Source organism: Schistocerca serialis, chromosome 6, assembly GCF_023864345.2.
Source record: "Schistocerca serialis cubense isolate TAMUIC-IGC-003099 chromosome 6, iqSchSeri2.2, whole genome shotgun sequence".
Taxonomy (NCBI): Eukaryota; Metazoa; Arthropoda; class Insecta; order Orthoptera; family Acrididae; genus Schistocerca; species Schistocerca serialis.
Window position 1 is genome coordinate 20572237 of NC_064643.1, and position 23794 is coordinate 20596030.

At 39.3% G+C, this 23794-nt stretch overlaps 1 protein-coding gene across 1 annotated transcript in view; it reads right to left on the reverse strand.

Moving 5' to 3' along the window:
- Positions 1-23794, reverse strand: part of LOC126484637 (molybdenum cofactor biosynthesis protein 1-like) — a 336598-nt gene that overhangs the window by 36012 nt on the left and 276792 nt on the right. The window contains exon 4 of the mRNA XM_050108229.1: positions 4478-4702. Coding sequence (XP_049964186.1) covers positions 4478-4702 — 225 coding nt within the window. The remainder of the gene's footprint in view (positions 1-4477; positions 4703-23794) is intronic.

Genomic DNA, 23794 nt, shown 5'->3' on the forward strand with positions numbered 1-23794 from the left:
AAAACAAACACTAGCACTACTGGCACTATGGCTTACTAAACGGACTCTCTCTGACTGTATTCAAAACAAACACAAAATCTATGGAACACTATTACTAGCACTCGACAATAAAAAGCTTCCTAAAAGCAAAAACACATGGAAGAAGAAGTGACAAGTAAGAAAAATAGAGTTAATACTTAAATTAGCATAGCTCGCTGCACAGCAGACATGACGCAGACGGCAGTTACGACAACACTGACACTATAAGATTATTGAACGACTCATTGGGATTTTGAGTCTGACAATGCAGACACTTCTTCAATAATTCCAGATTGCCAGGTCTCTGTAAACAGGTTTTATGATATCCACAACTGCTGCTGGGATAGAATGTTTATGGCTGTATGACCTGTTTGAGTACTGGGCATTGCGGTAATTGCACCATGAACCAGATCCAGGAGGGCAAAGATGGTGTACTGGTTTATCATCAGCTGACAGTCTCTGGAAGAAGGTAGCCCGTACTGCCTGCTTCAATTTCAACAAATCCTCAGTATTATTTCTAATGGCAATCTCATAATACTGTTGTAGTTGATCAATCATGTTGTCTGTCAGCCTGCTTCTTATGGTCTTACCACCTGAAAGTTTCTTGTCTCTCAAACTTTGTTTCAACTTCCTCAATCTGGTACCCATCCTCTTCTGGACATGACCAACACATTCCAGTTCTGTGATAAGCTTCTCACCATAAGGCTGAGTGGCTACTACACTGTTATATGCATTTGAGTCTGCATAACCTAAGAACTTAGTGTAACACACTCGCCTTTAGTTTACAGATCGATTATAAATTTCAACAGCTGCACAGGCCTCCGTACGACTAGTTGTCCTTCATAATTTCTGTCACAGATATGCCCTTCTTCATGCCCTGATTTATACTTATAACAATGTTTGGTTAAAATCTGGAAATCTATTAGCTTTCCAGTATCCACACTGGTCACTGTAGCAACAGAATTCTTAGAAATGCAGCTGCGCTACTACCAAGCGCCCCAAAAGCTACGGATATGTCAATCATACCATCGTTTATTTCAGCAGCTTCATCTGCAGCACACTTAATTGACTCACATGCAGCAGATTTCACAGCAGCTCCAATAAATCCTGCATACTTGTCCATTTTACAAAGTGGGCGTGGCATATACATCACGACACACATTGTTTCTGCTGCAGTGTGTCCTTTGCCAATAGCTCTCAATCCATAAAACCACCTAACATTTATTTCAAAATAATTATCTTTACACTTATCAGAATTCCAAAATGAATGAGTATATTTACAACTGGCAGAATTAATGATACGTTTCCTGGCTAGTCCATTTGATACCTCAATGTCTTCATGTAAACTAACTGGCCCTCCACATACATACAGCACACACATTCACATAACACCCCTGTTAGGTTGTGTAAATGTATCAGAATATAACCTAACCTACCGTTTACATGAGTTTTGTTTTGAGATAACTGTGTTATCACTATGTTTCATTTTAATCTTCGAAGCACTAATGGGTGTTTCGCTAGATACTCATGAGTTTGCCAGTATTTCGTTGTCTGTAACTTCACACACCACATGCTGAATGCAAAGTTTCTCTTTATACAAAAATTTATTACCATGAAACCCACATTTCTTAAAAACACTTCATTTTGGAGTCACACTTTTTGAGAGGTTTACCAGTCTATTCGTCACTTTTCCTCGGAAGAACGTTAGCACTTCGATATACAAAGCATGTTTATACTATGAAAAGATACGATACTATTTTTGACAGTGCTACCAATACAAACACATAATTTAACATTTGTAACACAGTAATCCACAGCTTTCTACAGGGTGGTCCATTGATAGTGACCGGGCCAAATATCTCACGAAATAAGCATCAAATGAAAAAACTACAAAGAATGAAATTCGTCTAGCTTGAAGGGAGAAACCAGATGGCGCTATGGTTGGCCTGCTAGATGGCACTGCCATAGGTCAAACTCATATCAACTGCATTTTTTAAAAATAGGAACCCCCATTTTTTATTACATATTCATGTAGTACGTAAAGAAATATGAATGTTTTAGCTGGACCACTTTTTTCGCTTTGTGATAGATGGGGCTGTAATAGTCAAAAATGGTTCAAATGGCTCTGAGCACTATGGGACTTAACTTCTGAGGTCATCAGTCCCCTAGAACTTAGAACTACTTAAACCTAACTAACCTAAGGACATCACACACATCCATGCCCGAGGCAGGATTCGAACCTGCGAACGTAGCGGTCGCACGTTTCCAGACTGTAGCGCCTAGCACCGCTCGGCAACTCCGGCCAGCTGCTGTAATAGTCACAAACATATAAGTATGTGGTATCACATAACATTCCGCCAGTGCGGACGGTATTTGCTTCATGATACATTACCCGATTTAAAATGGACCGTTTACCAATTGCGGAAAAGGTCGATATCATGTTGATGTATGGCTATTGTGATCAAAATGCCCAAGGGGCGTGTGCTATGTATGCTGCTCGGTATCCTGGACGACATCATCGAAGTGTCCGAACCATTCGCCGGATAGTTACATTATTTAAGGAAACAGGAAGTGTCCAGCCACATGTGGAACACCAACCACAACCTGCAACAAATGATGATGCCCTAGTAGATGTCTTAGCTGCTGGGGCAGCTAATCCTCACATCAGTAGCAGACAAATTGCGCGAGAATTGGGAATCTCAAAAACGTCGGTGTTGAGAATGCTACATCAACATCGATTGCACCCGTACCATATTTCTATGCACTATGAATTGCATGATGATGACTTTGAACGTCATGTGCAGTTCTGCCACAGGGCACAAGAGAAATTACGGGACGATGAAAGATTTTTTGCATGCGTTCTATTTAGCGATGAAGCATCATTCACCAACAGCGGTAACCTAAACCGCCATAATATGCACTATTGGGCAACGGAAAATCTACGATGGCAGCGACAAGTGGAACAGCAGCGACCTTGGCAGGTTAATGTATGGTGTGGCATTAAGAGAGGAAGGATAATTGGCCCCCATTTTATCGATGGCAATCTAAATGGTGCAATGTATGCTGATTTTCTGCGTAATGTTCTACCAATGTTACTACAAGATGTTTCACTGCATGACAGAATGGCGATGTACTTCCAACATGATGGATGTCCGGCACATAGTTTGCGTGCGGTTGAAGCAGTATTGAATAGCATATTTCATGAAAGGTGGATTGGTCGTCAAAGCACCATACCATGGCCCGCACGTTCACTGGATCTGACATCCCCGGATTTCTTTCTGTGGGGAAAGTTGAAGGATATTTGATATCGTGATCCACCGACAATGCCTGACAACATGCGTCAGTGCATTGTCAATGCATGTGCGAACATTACGGAAGGCGAGCTACTCACTGTTGAGAGGAATGTCATTACACGTATTGCCAAAGGCATTGAGGTTGACAGAAATCATTTTGAGCATTTATTGCATTAATGTGGTATTCACAGGTAATCACGCCATAACAGCATGCGTTCTCAGAAATGATAAGTTCACAAAGGTACATGTATCACATTGGAACAACCGAAATAAAATGTTCAAATGTACCTACATTCTGTATTTTAATTTAAAAAACCTACCTGTTACCAACTGTTCGTCTAAAATTATGAAACATATGTTTGTGACTATTACAGTGACATCTATCACAAAGCGAAGAAAGTGGTCCAACTAAAACATTCATATTTCTTTACGTATTACACGAATATGTAATAAAAAATGGGGTTCCTATTTAAAAAAAACACAGATGATATCAGTTTGAGCTATGGCAGCGCCTTATAGCAGGCCAACCATTGCGCCAGCTGGTTTCCCCCTTTGAGCTAGACAAATTTCTTTCTTTGTAGTTTTTTCGTTTGACACTTATTTCGTGAGATATTTGGCCCGGTCACAATCAATGGACTACCCTGTATATAAGAAATTACCGATTTTATTAGGTCTTGACGTAATGCATGTAAAAATTTTTACATTTTCAACTGGTGTAGATTATATTTTAGAAAATAAAATAAAATACTTCCCACACAAGTTTATAAGTAATATACATATCATTTTAGTTGGAGAATTGCAAATTTTATAATCAGATAAAAACCCAAAAAAGTGAAAAAGAACGTTTTCCCCTTCTAACTCCCCTTAAAGTTATGGAAATGTGCAAGCTTTTGGAGTCAGTGGCTTCTTCTTCTGGCAGAAACAATGAAGGGGAAGGAAAAGGGAAGAAATAAAAGGATTGTCAAGGTTTAGGAAATGGGGAGAGTTGCAGAGAAGCTGCAGAGAAACCCAGGCCAGGACAGACTTACTGAATGGGATGAGAAATATGTAACTAAACCAGTCCATCTCTCATACCACCAGCAGATGTGAAGTATTCTTGTGATCGGTAGTAAGTCATAAACATTAAATTATTTTCAATGTATGTTCATATGTAATACTGCACGTACCTTTGAGGTATCATTGGGCCCATTGGGAAGAGGATCAAAATCAGGCCACTGCTTTCTAATTATTTGGAGCATTTCACTAAAGGAGACCATCTTCCCATCATTCCATTTGTTGCCGCTGAAAGGCATGTACTCGATAAATCTTACATCAACATTTTTCTCTTTTGTTAACTCCACAAAACTGCACACTTCATCTTCATTAAAACCTCGCATTACAACACAATTTATCTGTGGAAGAAAGACACCATTAAAAACTTGGTATCAGATAAAGCATGGTTTAAACAGAGTTTGAAAGACTTTTTGATAGGCAATTCATCCTACTCTATACATGAATATCTTAACAGTGGCTGTTAGGCCAGCTTAAATAAGAATGTCTGTTAGATTTCAGTTCTGAGAGCACTTTGTCATAACAGTCAAGATTATGTACTTTTTGTTTGATAAATTTATGAATAGTGCATAACAATGTTTCGGTCTGACAGCGTATCAATTCTGAAAATATTAGCTGTTACAGTTTGTATTGTATTCACCTAGTTTGACAATCTCCTGACAAATGATCAGGGTATTCAAATGTTTTATATTTTTTATGTTATACTTTCTGGCATGTTACTCACCCATGAGAATCATCTCATGTTTTGGGTCTTGGAACAAAAGCTGAATCTAATCTAATCTAACCTACAAAATAATGGTTCTACAAGTCTGTTGTTATATTTGTATACCTCACTGATTCTGTTAAATTAATCTTTTTCTCTCTTTTTAGAGAATGTGGGAATTTATCTTAGCATGCCAAACTGTTAACCTTCTTAACAATTTAAGAAAATTAAACTACATACATCTCCAATCCTTTTTCCCACTCCAACGCACACATCTTTTGCTGAAGGTATTATTTTAACTATTACATTAAATTATGAAGCTTTCTTGAAACTGTGCTGCCATTTGTGAAACAAAGTTAAAAGTGTTCTCAAGATAAAAGGTCTTCACAAAAGGAGCATTTAGTATCTGTGCAGGTAGTAACACTGACAGCCTTCATATAAACAAGCCCATATGGTAGAACATCCTGCTTTACACATACACGCAATGGCAGAAAAAAGGAAAAGAGCACACCTTTCATTCAAGCATTGAATATATAAACTGATGAGACAAAACACTATGACCTCCTGTTTGATAATGTGTTTGTCCACTGTTGGAACACAATACAGCAGTGATTTTGTGTGGGACAAGTTCAATAAATTTCAGGTATGTTCCCAACATTATGTGAGGTGTGTTCCCAGCATTATGCAGCACCGCATGTCTAAGCACAGGTCATGTAATTCCCATAAATTGGAGATCAGTGGTTTCTGGGTGCAGAACTGGTATCTGATATCATCGCAGATGTATTCCATCAGATTCAGAAGGGGTGAATTTGATTCTGGCCTCGTGATACTGAAAGTCATATTGTTGAAACATGTCACCTTCATTAGGGACAGAGTGCAGACAGTGCACAATAACGTTCACACAGAACAAAGCTGTTATGGAGCCTTCAGTTACTACCACAGGACCCATAGAACACCAGGTGAATGTCCTCCATAGCATAATATTGCTCCCACTGGCCTAAGTCTGTAGCAAAGTGCACCTTTCAAGCACCAATTCACTCTGTTGACAGTGTATGTGCACAAAACCGTCAAGCAGGTGTAATGCGAAACACGAATGATTCAACCAGATGACACATTTCTATTGATTCACTGCCCAATCTCAATGCTCCTGAGCCACAGAAATTGTAATTCAACAGTGTTGTCAACATGGGAACATACAGGGGTTGTCTACAGCAGAGCCCTATGTTTAACAATGTGCAATGATTGGTGTGCTCTGAAATACTCGTGCTTCCACCAGCACTGTGTCATCAGACCTGCCACAGAAATTAGCTTCCTCAACCGAATGTCATCTTTTTCAAAGGAACCATCCCAGCATTTGCCTTAAATCAATTAGGGAAATCAAGGGAAACCCAAATTTTGGTGGCCCGATGGGTCTCGGGTCCGTTGTTCTCTCGAAGGCAAGTCCACTGTCTGACCACTGTGGTGGCATGACCTAGTCTTAATTAAGCCAGAAAATCCTGGGAAATGCTGACATACTTATTGATTTAAGATATAACAATTTAAAACAATCCTTTCATGAATTTCACTACAATTTTCTGCTCTTTTGAAAAAAAATTTCTTTTGACTGTTTTGATGTTGTTTAGTATGTTTAAATAATGATGGCAGTCTCTATAAAAGGGCAGTTTGACTTTTAAGTTTAGTTATACTGTTTTAAACTACATCCTTCATCTATTTGTCCACCCAGAAGTGCTATAGGATATAACTTGAAGACTATGGTGAGGTGGTGGGGGACAGTCATGTGTTGAGAAGGAGGTGCTGCCAGAAACGAAGTGTGTGAGGTGACGTTATTGACACTGCATACAGGGAGAATAAAAATACTCTATTCCATATTCATTTACAATCTACGTCTGGCCCCCATATGGTTTTACTTTTCTCCAATAAGAAAAAAAGAAATTGTCAGTAACTGTCTTTATAAGGTCTTAAAAGGAAACAAACAATAGAAAATCTAGGCTGGAATAATGACCATATTATAAAAAAGATACATTGCTATTCACTGTATACAGGAAATGTTAGGTCACAGACAAGCACAACAAAAAGACTACTAAACAAGTAAGCTTTCGATCAGAAAGTCTTCTTCGTAAGTGGACAAAACACACACACACACACACACACACACACACACACACACACACACACCCATGACCGTTGTTTCTCCCATTATGCGCAGTTGCTCCCAGTCTGGCCCTAGCAGCCAGAGACAGTGGTCATGTATGTGTGATCTGCATTTGCGCGTGTGTGTGTGTGTGTGTGTGTGTGTGTGTGTGTGGGAATGGGGGGGGGGGGGGGTTTGCACCAAAAGCTTACGTGTTTAATAGGTGGTGTTTCCCCCCCCCCCCCCCCCCCTGCCAGCAACACAACATCTACACTATACAGTGAGTGCCAATCTATCCTTTTCATAATACTGTCGTTACCACCTTGCCAAGAGGCATATTGTGGAGTAATCCGAAGGGCTCTACTAATTTTACAAGAGGAAGGAGAGCACAATCTCAATGTAAGTTTTTAGAAAACTGGTATGTGCATTACTTCTCCAAACCTTTCAGAAAAGACACGGTATGCTCTTCATTCAGCAAGATGCTTAATAAACAATATTAGCAATACTGCATCAAACTTGTTCACTTTCATCTTTGGATTAAACATTCGATTTCAGAGAGTACAGAATTTGGCAGAATCAAATTTTGGGGATATGTGGAACTGGGACAATGGCATATTTTTTACCCATTCAACAAACTAAGCACTGCTGATTGCTACTTTTATTGTGTCTGCTGCTGCAATGCATATATGAAACTGTAAGTGCAGCATCTATGATGGAATAAAATGTTATACAAATGAAACAAACAGGCACAGTGAAATAGAGTAGTATGGCTCATCATTTCGGTCTCACAGATTAGCAGGTGTTGACATGAAAGATAATACTTAAGAAGTATTTACTCAAATCCAAGCCGCACTTTTTTTCCGGTTTTTGTAATCCAAAAAACCGCCTGCGGCTTAGAATCGAGTGCAAAGCAAGTGGAAGTTCTGAAAAATGTCAGTAGGTGCTGAAACAACTAACTTCTGCCGTCGAATATATGTAGCGCTACACAGGCATGCTTCATAGGCACAAAGATAAATACTGGCGCCAAAACCTCTGCGTCAGTAAATAAATTAAAAAAAAAAAGGTGGAAGACAATTTTCATACATTATCCAAAGAAGTAAATACAAATTCCGTATTGTTCATCTTCGAATGTAGCAGAACTTCAATGTATTACGAAAATCCGACTGGCAAGACTGTTTGGGATGTTTGTCAATATGGCCAACTCTACGTTCTGAATGTTTTCCTACCTGTGAGAAGAGATGGTTGCTAATAGGAACCTGACGAAATGTGAATCACATGCAGTATTCTCTTCATCATAAGAGTAATACGAATACAAACATTTTGCCACGTATTCTTTTGTGTTTGCTGCTATCTTACTTAAATCCTGTCTGCCTAATAAACTACGAAACTAGAGTGAGACAACAGCAAATGCGGAAGAATATACGTATCGTGTCATGTTTATATTCATATTATTCTTATGCCTAATAGTGATACAGTCAGAAATGAAGCATGGCAACTGACTAGATTTTTATATCTAAGATGACTCTAATTTCTGTTCAGAATTTGATGTACTAAAGAAGCGGCCGCAAAGATTTTCAAATGGAGAAAAATTTTCGCCTAACTCTCGTTCAGAACATGTTCTATCATACGCAGTCTATTATTTGGTTCTTGTTGATCATTATCAAAGAAAGCAGCAGTGTAAGTAACAAGAAATAGTAGTCTCTTGCCATTGTTACGCTAATGAGACAATTTCTCTCCCTCTCTCTCTCTTTTTTTTTTTTAATTGTAAGCGGCGGTAGCGTGCACAAAAGCAAGCCATGCCGCGAGCGACGAAAGGCTGCAAACACGCACTATCAGAATGCAACAAACAATGCATGACACAGTACAGTAATGCATTTTCAGCTTAGAGTGACATAAACGCCTATAACAAGGAAAATGGCACTTATCAGATCAAAGCAAAATAAGCAATCGATTCAAACCAGATGAAGCACGTGAAAAAGGAAGGGTACCAGTATAAATACGGACGGAGCGCCTGACGCATAGCAATGGCTACCTGGTAAAGCTTAAGTGCTACGCTTACGACTCGAACCAAACTACTGTAGCTGTATCGTCATTCACTCGAACTAAATTGTGTCTCATATTACAATGGACTGACTTTGTTTTGATTTGGAGGTGCGGCCTAAAACTTTTCTCTCCCCTTGAACTTCGAGTCTCAAATTTCAGGTGCGGCTTAGATTCGGGAATTTTTTTTTTTCCTTCCTTTATTTCGAGTCTCATTTTTCAGGTTTGAGTGCGGCTTGGATTTGAGTAAATACGATAGGTGGTATTTCAACTAATTCTGACTATGAAATAAAGCAAAGTACAGCAGGGAGCTCTGACGAATCAAAGAGCAGCGATGAAGATTCTGATGAATAGTAAAGTATAAGTTAAGAAATAAGATGCTACTGAGATCATAAATTTTTCTTGTGTTGATGAATCTGTCAACAAACATATTCAAAAATGCACTGAAACATTGGCACATGTAGTGTTGGGAGGTGATAAACTGTCATTACTGTTAGAGGAGCTACGTATTTCTTGCTGTTCTACTCCTACATGACACTGTATCTGAAGGTATAGATTGAATCTTCACTGGCTAGAGAAATGGGTAACACAATTTTACAAGTCTCTGCTGTCATGTAATCTCTTCAGGGAAATCATGACTGTACTACGATTCGGTTTGTGGTTGACAAGGTCAGAGTCATTAAGAAATGCAAGGCAGCTACCATGTCAGTCCTAGAAGAAAGAGACGTAGCAAACTGTCAAAGCATGTACATCCCCGGTCCTTATGTTTGTGGTGATGTACTAACCAAGTAATACTGAAGTGTGATCCAAGTCGCACAAATATGGCTTTAATAATAACCTCCGAACAATATGCCTCTAAGGACTCAACAAGACACAGAACGCTGATGTGCACATTACAAACTAGAATCACACAGCGAGTCAGTCAGCACTGTTCCACACTTACATATGTGCAAGTTGCCAGCAGATGGCATGGCAGGGACCGCACGGCACGCTTGGCTCCCTGAGACGGCCTCCAGCAGCCAGCCTGCAATGATCAGTCGGTGACCAATTTAAAGACGCAAGTACGGCAACACCACTCTCGGTGCACTCACACAGACACGTACTAGTAGCACGATACAGCAGTGATGAGCAGTAGTACCCCTCCTGTCTTGCGTGCCTTTTATCTGGCCCTACAATTTACTTTCCTAGACCCACACAAATGCCTGATCCTCCTAATTCAATTTGCTCTGCAGACTATTTAAAATTCATAAAGAAAAAGGAGCCACAATTGCACTTTGTGTGCCAGTTACTTTCCAATACATTGGCACCAGCTGATCTTATTTAAGAATACTCAACTTTTGTAGCCATACTTACAGCACATCCTTTGCTTCCTGGTCTAAATCCAAGTTAACTCCCATCCCCCTCCCCCCCCCCCCCCCCCCCACACACACACACGCCCCTCCCCCCCCCTCTCCCCCCCCCCCTCGCAATCAGCTAGTTGTGTGCTGTTATCTCACGTCACACCCTAGTCTATGAGTACCCAGCTGTCTGTCACCTGACCCCTCTACCTGCACCCCTAGCTAGCCCACAGATGGTTCCCCACTCTCCCACGAGCCACTAAATGCTTCCCTCCAAACCCCTCCCATCTCTCTCCATCCCTCACATTGCCTCAACCCACCCCATCCTACCCCACTCTAAAGCCCCACCTCACTCCAGAACACTCACCGTGGGCCAGTAAAGAGCTGGCAGTTGAGCGACCACAAAATAAGGAGACGTGCATGCGCATGTGAGTGTGTGTGTGTGAGTGTGTGTGTGTGTGTGTGTGTGTGTGTGTGTGTGTGTGTGTGTGCTCGTGCGCATGTTTTCCCTACAGCTAGAAAAAGAAAGTGCATTCTGTAAGCTCGCCAAGCAACGTACCTTTTAGTTTGGAATGTAGAAGACGAGGTACTGGTGGAAGTAAAGCTGTGAGTACGGGTTGTGAGTCGTGCATGGATAGCTCAGATGGTAGAGCACTTGCCCATGAAAGGCAAAGGTCCCAAGTTCGACTCTTGGTCCGGCACACAGTTTTAATCTGCCAGGAAATTTTCATATCAGTGCACACTCCACCGCACAGTGAAAATCTCATTCTACATATCTTTTGTTCATGTGCCTATCGATGAGACAGTGCTTCTGCCTTTTGGTGAGCCATCTCCTTTATTCCTAAATAATTCGTAATTTTCAACAGAAACTTTCCGTACGTTATTATTGCATCCTACATTACAATATGCAATTTCCACAATATGTGGTCCTCTGTGAATATAATGGGGGTAACAACTGTAGGAGACCAAAAACTGACTGCAGTAAGCAAGTTCAAGTTATTGTACGCTGCAGTAGTTATGCAGAGGTGAAGAGGGTCACACAGGATAGGCTAGCATGGTCAACTCCATGAAACCAATCTTCAGATGGAAGATCACAACAATAAAAACATTTGATTCAGCATACACCAGACTCCAAACAGCGTACACAACCTGTATGCTCAGAAACACAGAAAATCATATTGGTTCCATCAGCAGGAAACTTCAGCCCGTAATTGTTATGGAACACTGTGGCGATTTTGTTCATTAACAAAACCCAAAACTGGGGAGTAATAAGAGAGTATTGTTGTAACTTCTTATCAACCTGGTTACCAAAATACATATTAAGAACACTGGTAAAGTGTTATTTTAAAGGGGTCACTCCAAAGCGCCACGAAAGTATTTGAGCAATGTATAAAATTAGAGAATCAGTGCACAATATTGAAAGCCTATCTACATAATCTATATCTGCATGACTAGTCTGTAATTCACAATTAAATGCTGGCAGAGGGTTCAGAGAACCACCCTCAACCTCTTTATCTACCATTCCACTCCCCTACAGCATTTGAGGAAAAACAAACACTTCAATATTTCCGTACAAGCTCTGATTTCTCTATTTTATTACAATGATCATTTCTCCCTATGTAAGTGGGCTCTAACAAAATATTTTCACATTCGGAGGAGAAAGTTGATGATTGAAATTTTAAGAACCTGCTCCAGCAAATTGCTTTTGCTTTAATGACTGCTACCCCAATTCACATGCGATATCTGTGGCGTGCACTTTCCTGTTTGCCAATAATACAAAATGAGCTGCCCTTCTTTGAACTTTTAAATGATGTCCTCTGTCAGTCCTATCTGGTAAGGATCCCACACCATGCAGAATACTCCAAAAGAGGACAGACAAGTATAGTTGTAGATAGTCTCTTTAGTAATCCTAATCTTCTAAATGTTTTACTATTAAATCACAGTCTTTTGTTTGCTTTCCCACCGCATTATCTATGTGAGCATTCCAATTTAAGTTATTTGTAAATGTAATTCCTAAGTATTCAGTAGACTTCACAGCCTTTAGATCTGCGTGAATTATCATGTAACCAAAATTTAGTAGATGCCTTTTACTACTCATGCGGATGACATAACAATTTTTATTATTTAAGGTCAGTTACCACTTTTTGCATCATATGGATACGTAGCCTAAATCATTTTGCAGTTCATTTTGATCATCTGATCACTTTACAAGACAGTAAATGATTTGCAAGACTGTAAATGATAGCATCATCTAAGAGGACTGCTCAGATTCTCTCTTAAATTGTTAATGTAGATCGGCAACAGCAGGTGGTCTATAACACTTCCTTGAGGAATTTCAGATATCACTTCTGTTTTACTTGATGATTTTCCATCAATTACTATGAACTGTGACCTTTCTGACAGGAAACCACACATCCAGTTGCACAACTGAGACAATACGCCATAGGCACACAATATGATTAGAAAATGCTTGTGAGGAACTGTTTCAAAAAGTCTTCTGGAAATCTACAAATATGGAATAAATTTGAGATCCCCAGTCGACAGCACTTATTACTTTGTGTGACTAAAGAGCTAGCTGTGTTTTAAAAGGTCGATATTTCTGAATCTATCTTGGCTATTTATCAATGAATCATTATCTTTGAGATAATTCATAATATTCAAACACAATATATGTTCCAAAATCCTAATGCAAATCAACATTAGTGATGTGAGTCTGTTATTTAATAGATTACTCCTCTTTTCTTTCTTGAGCATTGGTGTGACCTGTGCAACTTTTCAGTCTCTAGGTATGGATCTTTATCAAATGAGCAGCTATATATGATTTCTAAAGGAGCTATTGTATCAGCATTCTCTGAAAGAAACACAACTGCTTTATTACACTGAGGAGAGCTACTACTAAGTTACTCACAGTTGCAGTTGTTCTTGATTTGAATACTGCAATATTTACTTTGTTGTCTTTGGTGAAGAAATTTCAGAAATCCGTGTTTAGTAACCCTGCCTTAGTAGCACTGTCATCAGTAACATTACCACAGCTATTGAGCAGTGAGGGTATTGGTTGTGTCTTGCCATTGGTGTACTACACATGCAACCAGAACCTCTTTGGATTTTCTTCCAGATTTCAAAATGAAGTTTCACTATGGGAACTATTAAACACATCTTGCACTGAAACCCACCCTAAGTTTCGAGCTTCAGTAAAACATCGCTAATCTTGGAGATTTTGCATTCTTTTAAATTTTGACATGCTTTTTTTCATTGCTTCTGCAGCTGAGTTTTGACATATTTTGTGCACCACCCTTTTAATTTATTTGGTATCCTTTCAATTGCACAAACAGAATGTGCAAAGTAAGTGGAAATTACTCGTCTCTTCCCTGATTACAGTGCAATAGAAGATACTACAAGATGTTGACAGATTGCCATATCTCGGTAGCTTTATATGTAATAATGAGGTCACAGATGCAGAAATCACCAGCAGAACTGGAAAATCAGTCCATATGGTAATTAGGTCTGTAATATGTCAACAAAGCTTTGACTGTACTCCTTTATCATTTATATGCGTGAGACTTGGAAAATATCAGTAAAATCAGCACACAGTCTCCATATTTTTCACCAACAATGCTAGAGATGAATTCTGAAGATGTTAACCCAACCAAGTTACAAACGATGAAGTGCTGAGAATACGAGGTCTACACAGCCTGCACGTAATTATTGTTGAAAGAAGACTGAAGATTGCAGGTTATGTTCTACGCATGTAAGGTGGAAGAATCCCAAAATCAACACTGTTGTGGAAATCAATGGACAGATACAGATGTACAGGAAGACCTTTTAACACCTGGAACTTTTGCAATGAATCTTCAATGCATGGACACAAACTTGGAGGAAGGTGAGAACTTGGCAGCTGATCGAGTGAACTCTGTGAAACCAGTTCCTTGTATGGTACACAGCAAATCTGAGTAAGTTAGTAAGTAAGTAAGTAAAGTAAGTACAACTGGGGATTTTGCAAAACTGCTGGATGATCGATATTATTGTCTAGATTTGACACTGTTGGACTTCTACCTTTTCCTTGATGTGTATTCTTCAAATTGTGAGTTTTATGAGAAAGCTGATAGGTACTTACCAATCAACCTTCCCTCACATGAACTGACATTGTCTCTTTATAAATTCTACTGTGCTAACAATTATCTACTGAGAATCCTCAACTAGGTCTCCGCAGCTCAAATGAGCCAGTTTCTTTTAAATTTCTGTCTTTGGCTATAATTGTCTTCCAAGTATGGTGACACAACATCCTGTCATGAAACTTTTTCCTTTACACTTGTTTTTTTTTCTGGACACTGCCTTTTTCTGCACTGTGCACTAAATACACTATGTGAGTAACGCCCAATCTCCAACAACCAATCGTGAGCTGTAAACAGTTGTGAACTCTACCAGGGCACATAACAAACAATTAACATTTGCGTTTTAGTGTTCTAAGCTGTGAAGTCATCAGCGGACAAATAATTTAGTACCTATTCCTGGACAGCCGGAGTGGCCGTGTGGTTCTAGGCGCTACAGTCTGGAACTGAGTGACCGCTACGTTCGCAGGTTCGAATCCTGCCTCGGGCATGGATGTGTGTGATGTCCTTAGGTTAGTTAGGTTTAATTAGTTCTAAGTTCTAGGTGACTGATGACCTCAGAAGTTAACTTGCATAGTGCTCAGAGCCATTTGAACCTATTCCTGACATGCTGTTGTTTGGAACAACAACTGACATGATCCAAAATATTACTTTTTTTTATTATAGCTTCACTTTTATTTTGTCTAATGATTACTAATTTCAGTATCAAATTCCATCATCAAGCCACTATATGATTGGAAAGCAAAGTGTATCGTTAAAATACTGTATATTAAACAGATTACCATTATATCATCATTCCTTAAAGTAATGTCCAAAGTGGAAGGACAGATGATTAATTTTGAGTATATACAAAAGTCAGAGTACTGAACCGGATATGAAAGAAGGAAAACCAGAAGGGCAGTGAGAGACGGGTGCCTTCTATCACCTTACTTCCTTAATATTTTCATCAAGGAAGTAATAACAACAACAAAGAAAAGATGACAAGAATCAAAAGGTAATTTCTGGAATACTCCAAGGAAATGTGATAGGACCATTACATTTACAATGAATATAAATGATCCAGTAGAAAGTGTCAGAGGCTCCTTAATATTGTTCACAGGTACTCTCACTTGTCCATCAGAAAGTAGCAACAACAGAAGGCAGTATCAATTTGCACAATGACCTGCAGAGGATTGGTGAATGATGCAGGCTCTGGCAGTTGACCCTGCACATAAATAAATGTAACATATCACTCACACACACACACACACACACACACACACACACACACACACACAGGAAAAGAAATCCAATACTGTACAACTACACTATTAATGACAAATTGCTGGAAACAGAATCTACCATAAAATATCTAGAAGTAACTATCCAGAGCAACCTTAAAGTGGAATGACCACATAAAACTGCAATAGAAAAGCAGATGCCAGACTAACATCCACAGGAAGAATCTTAAGTGAATGTAAATTACCCCTGTGTCCTTACCCAGTAGGACTGACAGAAGAGAGAAAGAAGATCCAACGAAGTGCGGAGTGTTTTGTCACAGGATCATTTAGTCACTGTGAGATCATTACAGAGATGCTCAGCAACTCCAGTGGTAGATGCCATAAGAGTGCAGTTGTGCATCACGGAAAGATTTACTACCCAAATTTCGAGAGAGTAGTTTCCGAGAAGTGTCTGACAACATAATAGTTTCTCTCATATACAATTCACGAAATGATCACGTGAAGAAAATTTGAGAAGTTAGAGATAATACAGAAGTGTACTGACAGTCATTCTTCTCAAGCACTGTTCACAAGTGGAACAAGGCAGATGGGATCAGTTGGTGGCATGAGACGTACCCCCTGCCACACACAGTTAGGTGGTTTTTGGAGCATGATGTTGATATGGAAACTTAATTGCATGCATATACACTGCAGATTGATGACATCACAATAGTAAATCAAAGTAGGAACTAAATAAAATGTTTCAGGCCTTAAATCTAGAAATGGTAAAACTAAAGCTAAAAATGAATACAAAGAAGACAAAAGTTATGGCTACAGACAAGAAAGGAGGTGGAGGTAGGACTGACACAAGAACAGGCAATGAGCAACTCAAGAAAGCAACTGAAATTCAATATCTCAGTAGCTTTTTGCAAGAAAACAATCAATATTTCAAGGCATTCAAGAAAAGAATAGCACAGGTGAAGAATTCCTTCCAAAATAAGAAGAAGCTGCAACTGAATAAACATATCAGCTTCCACATTAACAAAATATTTGTAAAGACCTTTGTGTGGAGTGTTCTGACACACAGATGCAAAATCTGTACATTAGAAAAGCCAAAGGAAGCTCGCCTCAAACCTGCTGAAATGTGGTTCTGGAGGAGAAGTACAAGAACTAGCTGCATTGACAGAAAAATTAAAGGAAATAGGAGAGAAGAAAAAACCACTGAAAGTTATAGGCCAGGGCAAAGCAAAATACACTGGACACTTAACTGGAGACGATAATCTTTTAAAAAACATTTCTGAAGGCAAGATCGTAGGTAAGAAAACAAGGGGATGACTGAGAACATCCTACTTAAACAATGTGATCAATGAATGGGATTTTCTTCACACATGGAGATGAAGACAACTGCTGAAGAGAGGAAGCTGTGGCTGCAGAGACAAGGTTTAACCTTTTGGAAGAGTAAGGACAAACAAATACGAAAAAAGTGAGTCTACATGGTAGCTACATATGGAATAAATGACAACTTCTTGTGTGCAGTCATCAAGTCACTTACCCCAGTAGGTGTCTTATCTACTAAAAGTAAAGGTCACTGTTGTGCTTTCAATAGATGTGAACTGCACCCTGAAAATGGTATGTCTAGTTTGCAGTTGTACAGAAGCTTTTTATTTTGCAAAATGGTTCAAATGGCTCTAAGCACTATGGGACTTAACATCTGAGGTCATCAGTCCCCCAAACTTAGAACTACTTAAACCTAACTAACCTAAGGACATCCCTGCCTGAGGCAGGATTCGAACCTGCGACCGTAGCAGCAGCATGGTTCCGGACTGAAGTGCCTAGAACCGCTTGGCCACAATGGTCAGCTTTTATTTTGCAAAGAAATTTTTGATAATAAGATGAACTGATGCTGGTACTTGCTACTGAAACCAGTAGTACTTAGATACAAAAAAAGTGTGACTATAGAATTAAGAATAATTTTTCCAAACAATCGAGTATTTTTTTCAAAATGGCACCACAATAGAGGATACTTATTTTAAACTAAAGACACAAAAGAAAAAAAGAGAAACTGTAAAGATCTTGAGTTTCATAATGCTCTCTTGGGAGGAAAATATAAGATACCAATTACAAATTATTTGTTTCAGTTCCTTTAGAATAATTTCCTGTTTCACAGGTGCCTTGAAGAAAATAAAAGATCTCAAAAGTGTCTTAATGACAACCGTAGGCCTCATGTTGACAATAATTGGTAAACTTGCAAGCCATACTTTTTTATGTTGTATAAACTACGAAACTGTTAGCATCGTCAGCTAAAATTTACTTCTTCTGTCTTAATATACCTTCCTTCACTTACAGCTGCAGTGTGGAGACAGCGGTGAGGGTGGGAGCGGGGATGGGGGTTAGGGTGAGGGCGTACTGCTTTAAAATGGTGATTCTTGTATTGATATTCTTAACAACAGATTTATATCTTTTGTTTATGAAAGTCTGCATGCGATGACAGCTGCACTAGTAATACCTTCACAGGTTCGTATTCAAGTTGCAAGGCTAGATCTATGCCAGCCATGACACGCTTCCAGCCTTTCCTCCTCATGATCTGGTTGTAGCGTTGGGACTGCAGTGTGTCTAAGCTGATGTTCAGACCGTCAAGCCCTGCCCTCTGCAAGGCAACCAGCTGTCTTGTCAACATGAGGCCATCGGTTGTCATTAAGACACTTTCGAGATCTTTTATTTTCTTCAAGGCACCTGTGAAACAGCAAATTATTCTAAAGAAACTGAAACAAATAATTTGTAACATTGTTGCTGCATATGAAACAAAACTCCAGTTGATAAATTGAAAATACAAATTCCTTAAAAGTTAACTGTACATTTGCCCTAATACAAAGAGATAAGAAGGGTTAATAAACTGAATTGGAGAATGCAAGTTAAGATAGCAATGAAAAAATAATTAGAGGCATAAGATCACCTACTGCAACAGGGAAATGGGAATCAATATGAACCATTACCCAGCTACTGTCAACTCATTCCATGTCTCCATGCACACTGTATAAACCACTGTGGGTTTGTCCGACAAAGTACATTGTTGTACCACACATTATGGTTTATCTCCATTCAATGCTCATGTGGAGTGTGGGAAGAATGATTCTTTAAATGGTTCTGTGCATGCTGTAATTAATCTTGCCTTCATGGTCCCTATAGGAGTGATACATATGTAGTTATTGTATAATCCCTAAATACCTCGCTTAATACAGGTTCCTGAAATTTCATAAGTTGGGTTTTGTCATATATTTGGTGTCTATCTTCACTTGTCTGGCATTTCCAATTTTTAGTAGCTTCTTGATGCTCTCCCATGCATCAAATAAATCTATGATCAATCATGCTACACTATTTTGTATACATTCAATGTCTGCCATTAGCCTTATTTGTTATGGGTCGTACTTAAGCAATATTCTAGAATGGGCCACACAAGTATTTTGTAAGCAATGTCCTCTATAGACTGATTGCATTTTCCAGTATCTTACCAATGAATTGAAGTCTGCATTCTGCTTTGCCTACAAGTGAGTCTATGTCACCATTTCATTTCATCCAGATATTTGTATGAGTTGACCAATTAAAACTGTGATTATTTGATAATGTAGTCATACAATACTGTCTTTTATTTGTTTTGTGATGTGCTCCAATTTACATTTCTGAAAACTTAAACTCAGTTGCCTATCTTTGGAGCAATTTGAAATGTTATGATCTGACTCAAATTTGTGCAGATTTTTTTCAGGCAATAATTCATTATAGACAACTCTATCATCCAGGAAAAGTATGACGTTCCTTATAATATCATCTTCCAGAACATTAAGGTACAACATTAATGTAATAGTATAAATTACTATAACTGTATAAATAAGTTTATAAGTGTGTAAAATACATTGAACTATTTGTTACAACAAAACATTGTACTGGTATACTCAGCAAGATGTTAAATCAGCAGATAGCTACATTTTATGTTCAACATTTTGTGTACAGCATATATGCTGGAAAGGATTTATACCCAAATTAAATAAATCTGAAGAAATGGTAGTGTGTCTCTGGAAAAATAATCCATAAAAACTCATACAGTCCAATTTGCTATTATGTCACTGTTGCTGAAATATAATACAAAGTAACTGAATTCGATAAACATTCTCAGAGTGCAATATGCCTCAGAGTGAAATGCACAGTAATGTCAACATTATTTTTCAAGGCTATGTTTGCGAAAATGGATGAAAGCAAACCACACATTTTGTTCTCAATTTGCGGAAGCATTATGCACTGTGAAACACTGTACTGCTGTTCTACATAAAAGCTGTCTCATTGTCAACATCTTTCCCCTGCTGGCTGTTCTACACTTCTCATCACTGATTCAACACATTGTAAGATATTTTATGCTGTATGACACCACAGTCCAATCTGGTTAGGACAGCATAAAAATAATATATGAATTTCAGTATTGAAACTGGAACAGCAGAACAGCTCTCATCACACTGGATATCAAATCGAGGTTGGATTACAGCCGTGGGTACATCATTTCATGCTACTCAACTGTATGTCATATGTCAGAGTTCTCCAACTGTAGTGGCTGGTGACTGGTGGCTGGCGACTGGTGGCATACCCATCTCTTGGCATCCTATGAACAGACGTTCTCCACAGGTGACAGATTTGAAGAAAATGCTGGATACGGCAACAGTGGAACACTCTCTGTATCGAGGTAGCTCAGTACAGATCAGGTGATGTAACGTCTTGCATTATCTTGTTAAAAGATAACATCACGGAGCCCTTGAAAATAGGGCACAGCGATAGGCCTTAACAAAACACAAATGCAATGGCTGCTGTCCAAATTACTGGCTATGTGAACCAGAGGTTGTGACATATATCCAGTTGCACCCCATACCATCACATCACATGCTGGACCTGCATGTGAATGACAGGTACAATCTGGCCAGGTCTGTTGGCATCAGAGCCTCCACACACAAGTACATCAATTGTGACGATGTTGCAGAACCGAGACTCATCTGATACAATGACACAGTGCCATTCCTTTGTCTGGCATTGTTGTCAGTTGCACCGCTGTCAGTTCAACTCTCTCTAGAGCTGCATTAATGGCTTGACAGTCTGTGCTGCTCCAGATGCCATCACATTGTATGTGTGGATACTTGTCTCACTGTATACAAGCCCACTTCCTGACTAAATGTACACAACTTCACTGCAGGATCATGTACGCATGAGCGAACACTTGTCTGCCCTCTCAGGTGCTAGTTGGATGGCACTACGGAGGCCCTGCAAGGCATTTAGCATGGCCCTCCTGAACCTACCAAATCTATGTTCGCACAAAATGAGATTCTGAGCAATGCAAGCAGCAATATAGTGAAACAATAAACCAGAGTCTCACCAGACCATGAGCCTGCCACTGCCAAATCTGGAATGCTGATAAACATTTCTCCTTCTTCCATTATGCTTAACACGGTCTTTGTGTACACAACCAACACTGAAATAGAATTTCTGAATGAGAAACCGGCTTTCTTGCATACAGAATATGCATGGGAGTGCTGAAAAGTAATGCCTCTGAATTTTTTATTCTGTTCTCAATATCGGTCGAGGTATGACACGTCACGCATATTACTTGGTCAACTTTCCCACTTCACTGACTCGTGGCACACCCCCCTCCCGCTAACAGATGGAGTCGCAATAGGCAGCCCACTCTGACCAGAGATTGTGAATATGTTTACGGTGCACTTCGAGGAAGAGGCCCTGATGTCATCCAAATGGAAATCCATCTTCTTCTTCTTCTTCTGTTATGTGGATAACACACTTGTCATCTGGCCTCATGGAAGAGACAAACTTCTTGACTTCTTTGTACATCTGAACTCCACACGCCACAAAATCAAATTCACTATGGAGACCAAAGAAGAAGGAAGACTACCATTCCTGGACATCATAGTCAGGAGAATAACGGACAGCACCCTGTGCCACAGTGTGTATCTGACTCTATAAAACACATAAACTCAGTTCTCCCTATGGCACTGTGAATAATTTCAATAACAAAAACTGAGATGAATGTTGCAGCGTACATTTAATTTCCACTTTTGCTTTGCATTCAAGATCAGTCTTACCTGAGAGTGCAACATTACATCTTTGTTTAATTTAATTATATGTTCATTCGATTTTGGTTATAAGGCACGTTTTGCTTCCTAATGTTTCATCTCCAAATGCTGGAAACAATCCATGGAGGAAGAGGAGTATGTAAGACATTGGTGGACCAGGTTGGAAGTATCTGTGAATTTCAATACTCTGTAGAAGAGCTCAATCATTTGAAAATAACTTTCAGACCTTGTGGCTATTCTAACAGATATACATAGGGCACTACATTCTAAAATATTTGCATCTTTCAGTGACAAAACAAGCAACTAGAGGAAAAGTTCTCTTGCCACTTGTAAAAACAGTCGCAGATCGCGACCTCTGAGTGCTATAAAGAGAAGGTATTGATGCAGTGCTTAAACCAAACAGAAGACCACAACTGCAGCCATACTCAAGCAAATTGCTATGCAGTAGTTTCAGTGAATTTGACAATGATGTGGCTGCTTTCATAGTGGCCCAGTCATATTGTGGGGTACGGAATGCCAGTGACAGGGCTGGAATTGTAGGTGACAGATGGGTTTTTGGCAAAGCCTTGTATCAATACCTCCTTAATTATTGAACTGAAAAACTGTAAAAAACATCATACAGTAAAATCACACAAAAAAAATTCCTATTTCTGCAGGTATTGTGCCTTCTGTTTCTTTTTCATTACAAAAACATATTGATTCAAGTTTATAAAGTCACAACTATGTCACTGTGATTTGTGTAACACACATTCTGGAACATGTTCCAGGAATGCCATGAAACAGACAGCTTTAAATACTTACTCTAGCTCATCTTTCAAGACTTGCATGCCAACAACAACACCATCTATCCAATCTGTTTTTATTTCACTTTCATGTAAAGCTTTCTCCACAAAGGATATCATCTGCCATGTAGGCAGTGCAAGAGGAAATTCCACACTCACATTTGGGTAACCAAGTGGATTCTGTGTCTTGTCAGAACCAAGTACAATCAACCCAATTTCATCTTTACCACTGGTAAATATCTGGAAACATATTAAATGATAAAAATAAGTTTTGTTTATAACAAGTTGTATACCAATAAAAACATCACACACAGGTACTCTTTATAAAATCATTTAATTCGATAGATAAAAAATCTACTCACCAAGCAATGGCAGAACACACACATAAAACACTGTTGTGATAGGCAAGCGTTTGGAGCCAGTGACTCCTTCTTCAGGCTGAAGGGTTGCAGGGGAAGCAAGAAGGGTGAAGGAAAAGGACTGGAGAGGTCTAAAAAAAGGGGTAGATTTTGGTAAAGTTACCCAGAAACATGGGTCATGGGTGACTTACCGTACAGGATGAGAAGGAGAGACTAATTGTTGGGGAGTGCATCGGGCAAGATTCGGAAACCTGAGAGCTTAAAGGTGGAAGACAGGGTAATATGCAAGACAGAGATTACTACTAAAACTGTACATGAGTTAATAAGAGTGAGAAGCTAAGTGTATTGTATGCAACAGCTGTGGGAGGGGGCAGTGAAAACAGACGGGAAAGACAATGAAAGATGTAGAAAGCTAAAACGGAGTGAAGCAAAGAGTAATTACAGTGAAGAATAGCTGAGACAGGAGAAATTAACGTAAATTAAGGTGAGGTGGGTGGTGAGAACCAAGGACATGTTTTAGTGCTAGTTCCCACCTGCGGAGTTCTGAGAAACTGGTGTCTGGCGGATGAATACAGGTGGCATGTGTGGTGAAACAAGTGCCGAGGTCACGTATGCCATGTTGAAGAGCATGCTCTGCAACAGGATATTGCGAGT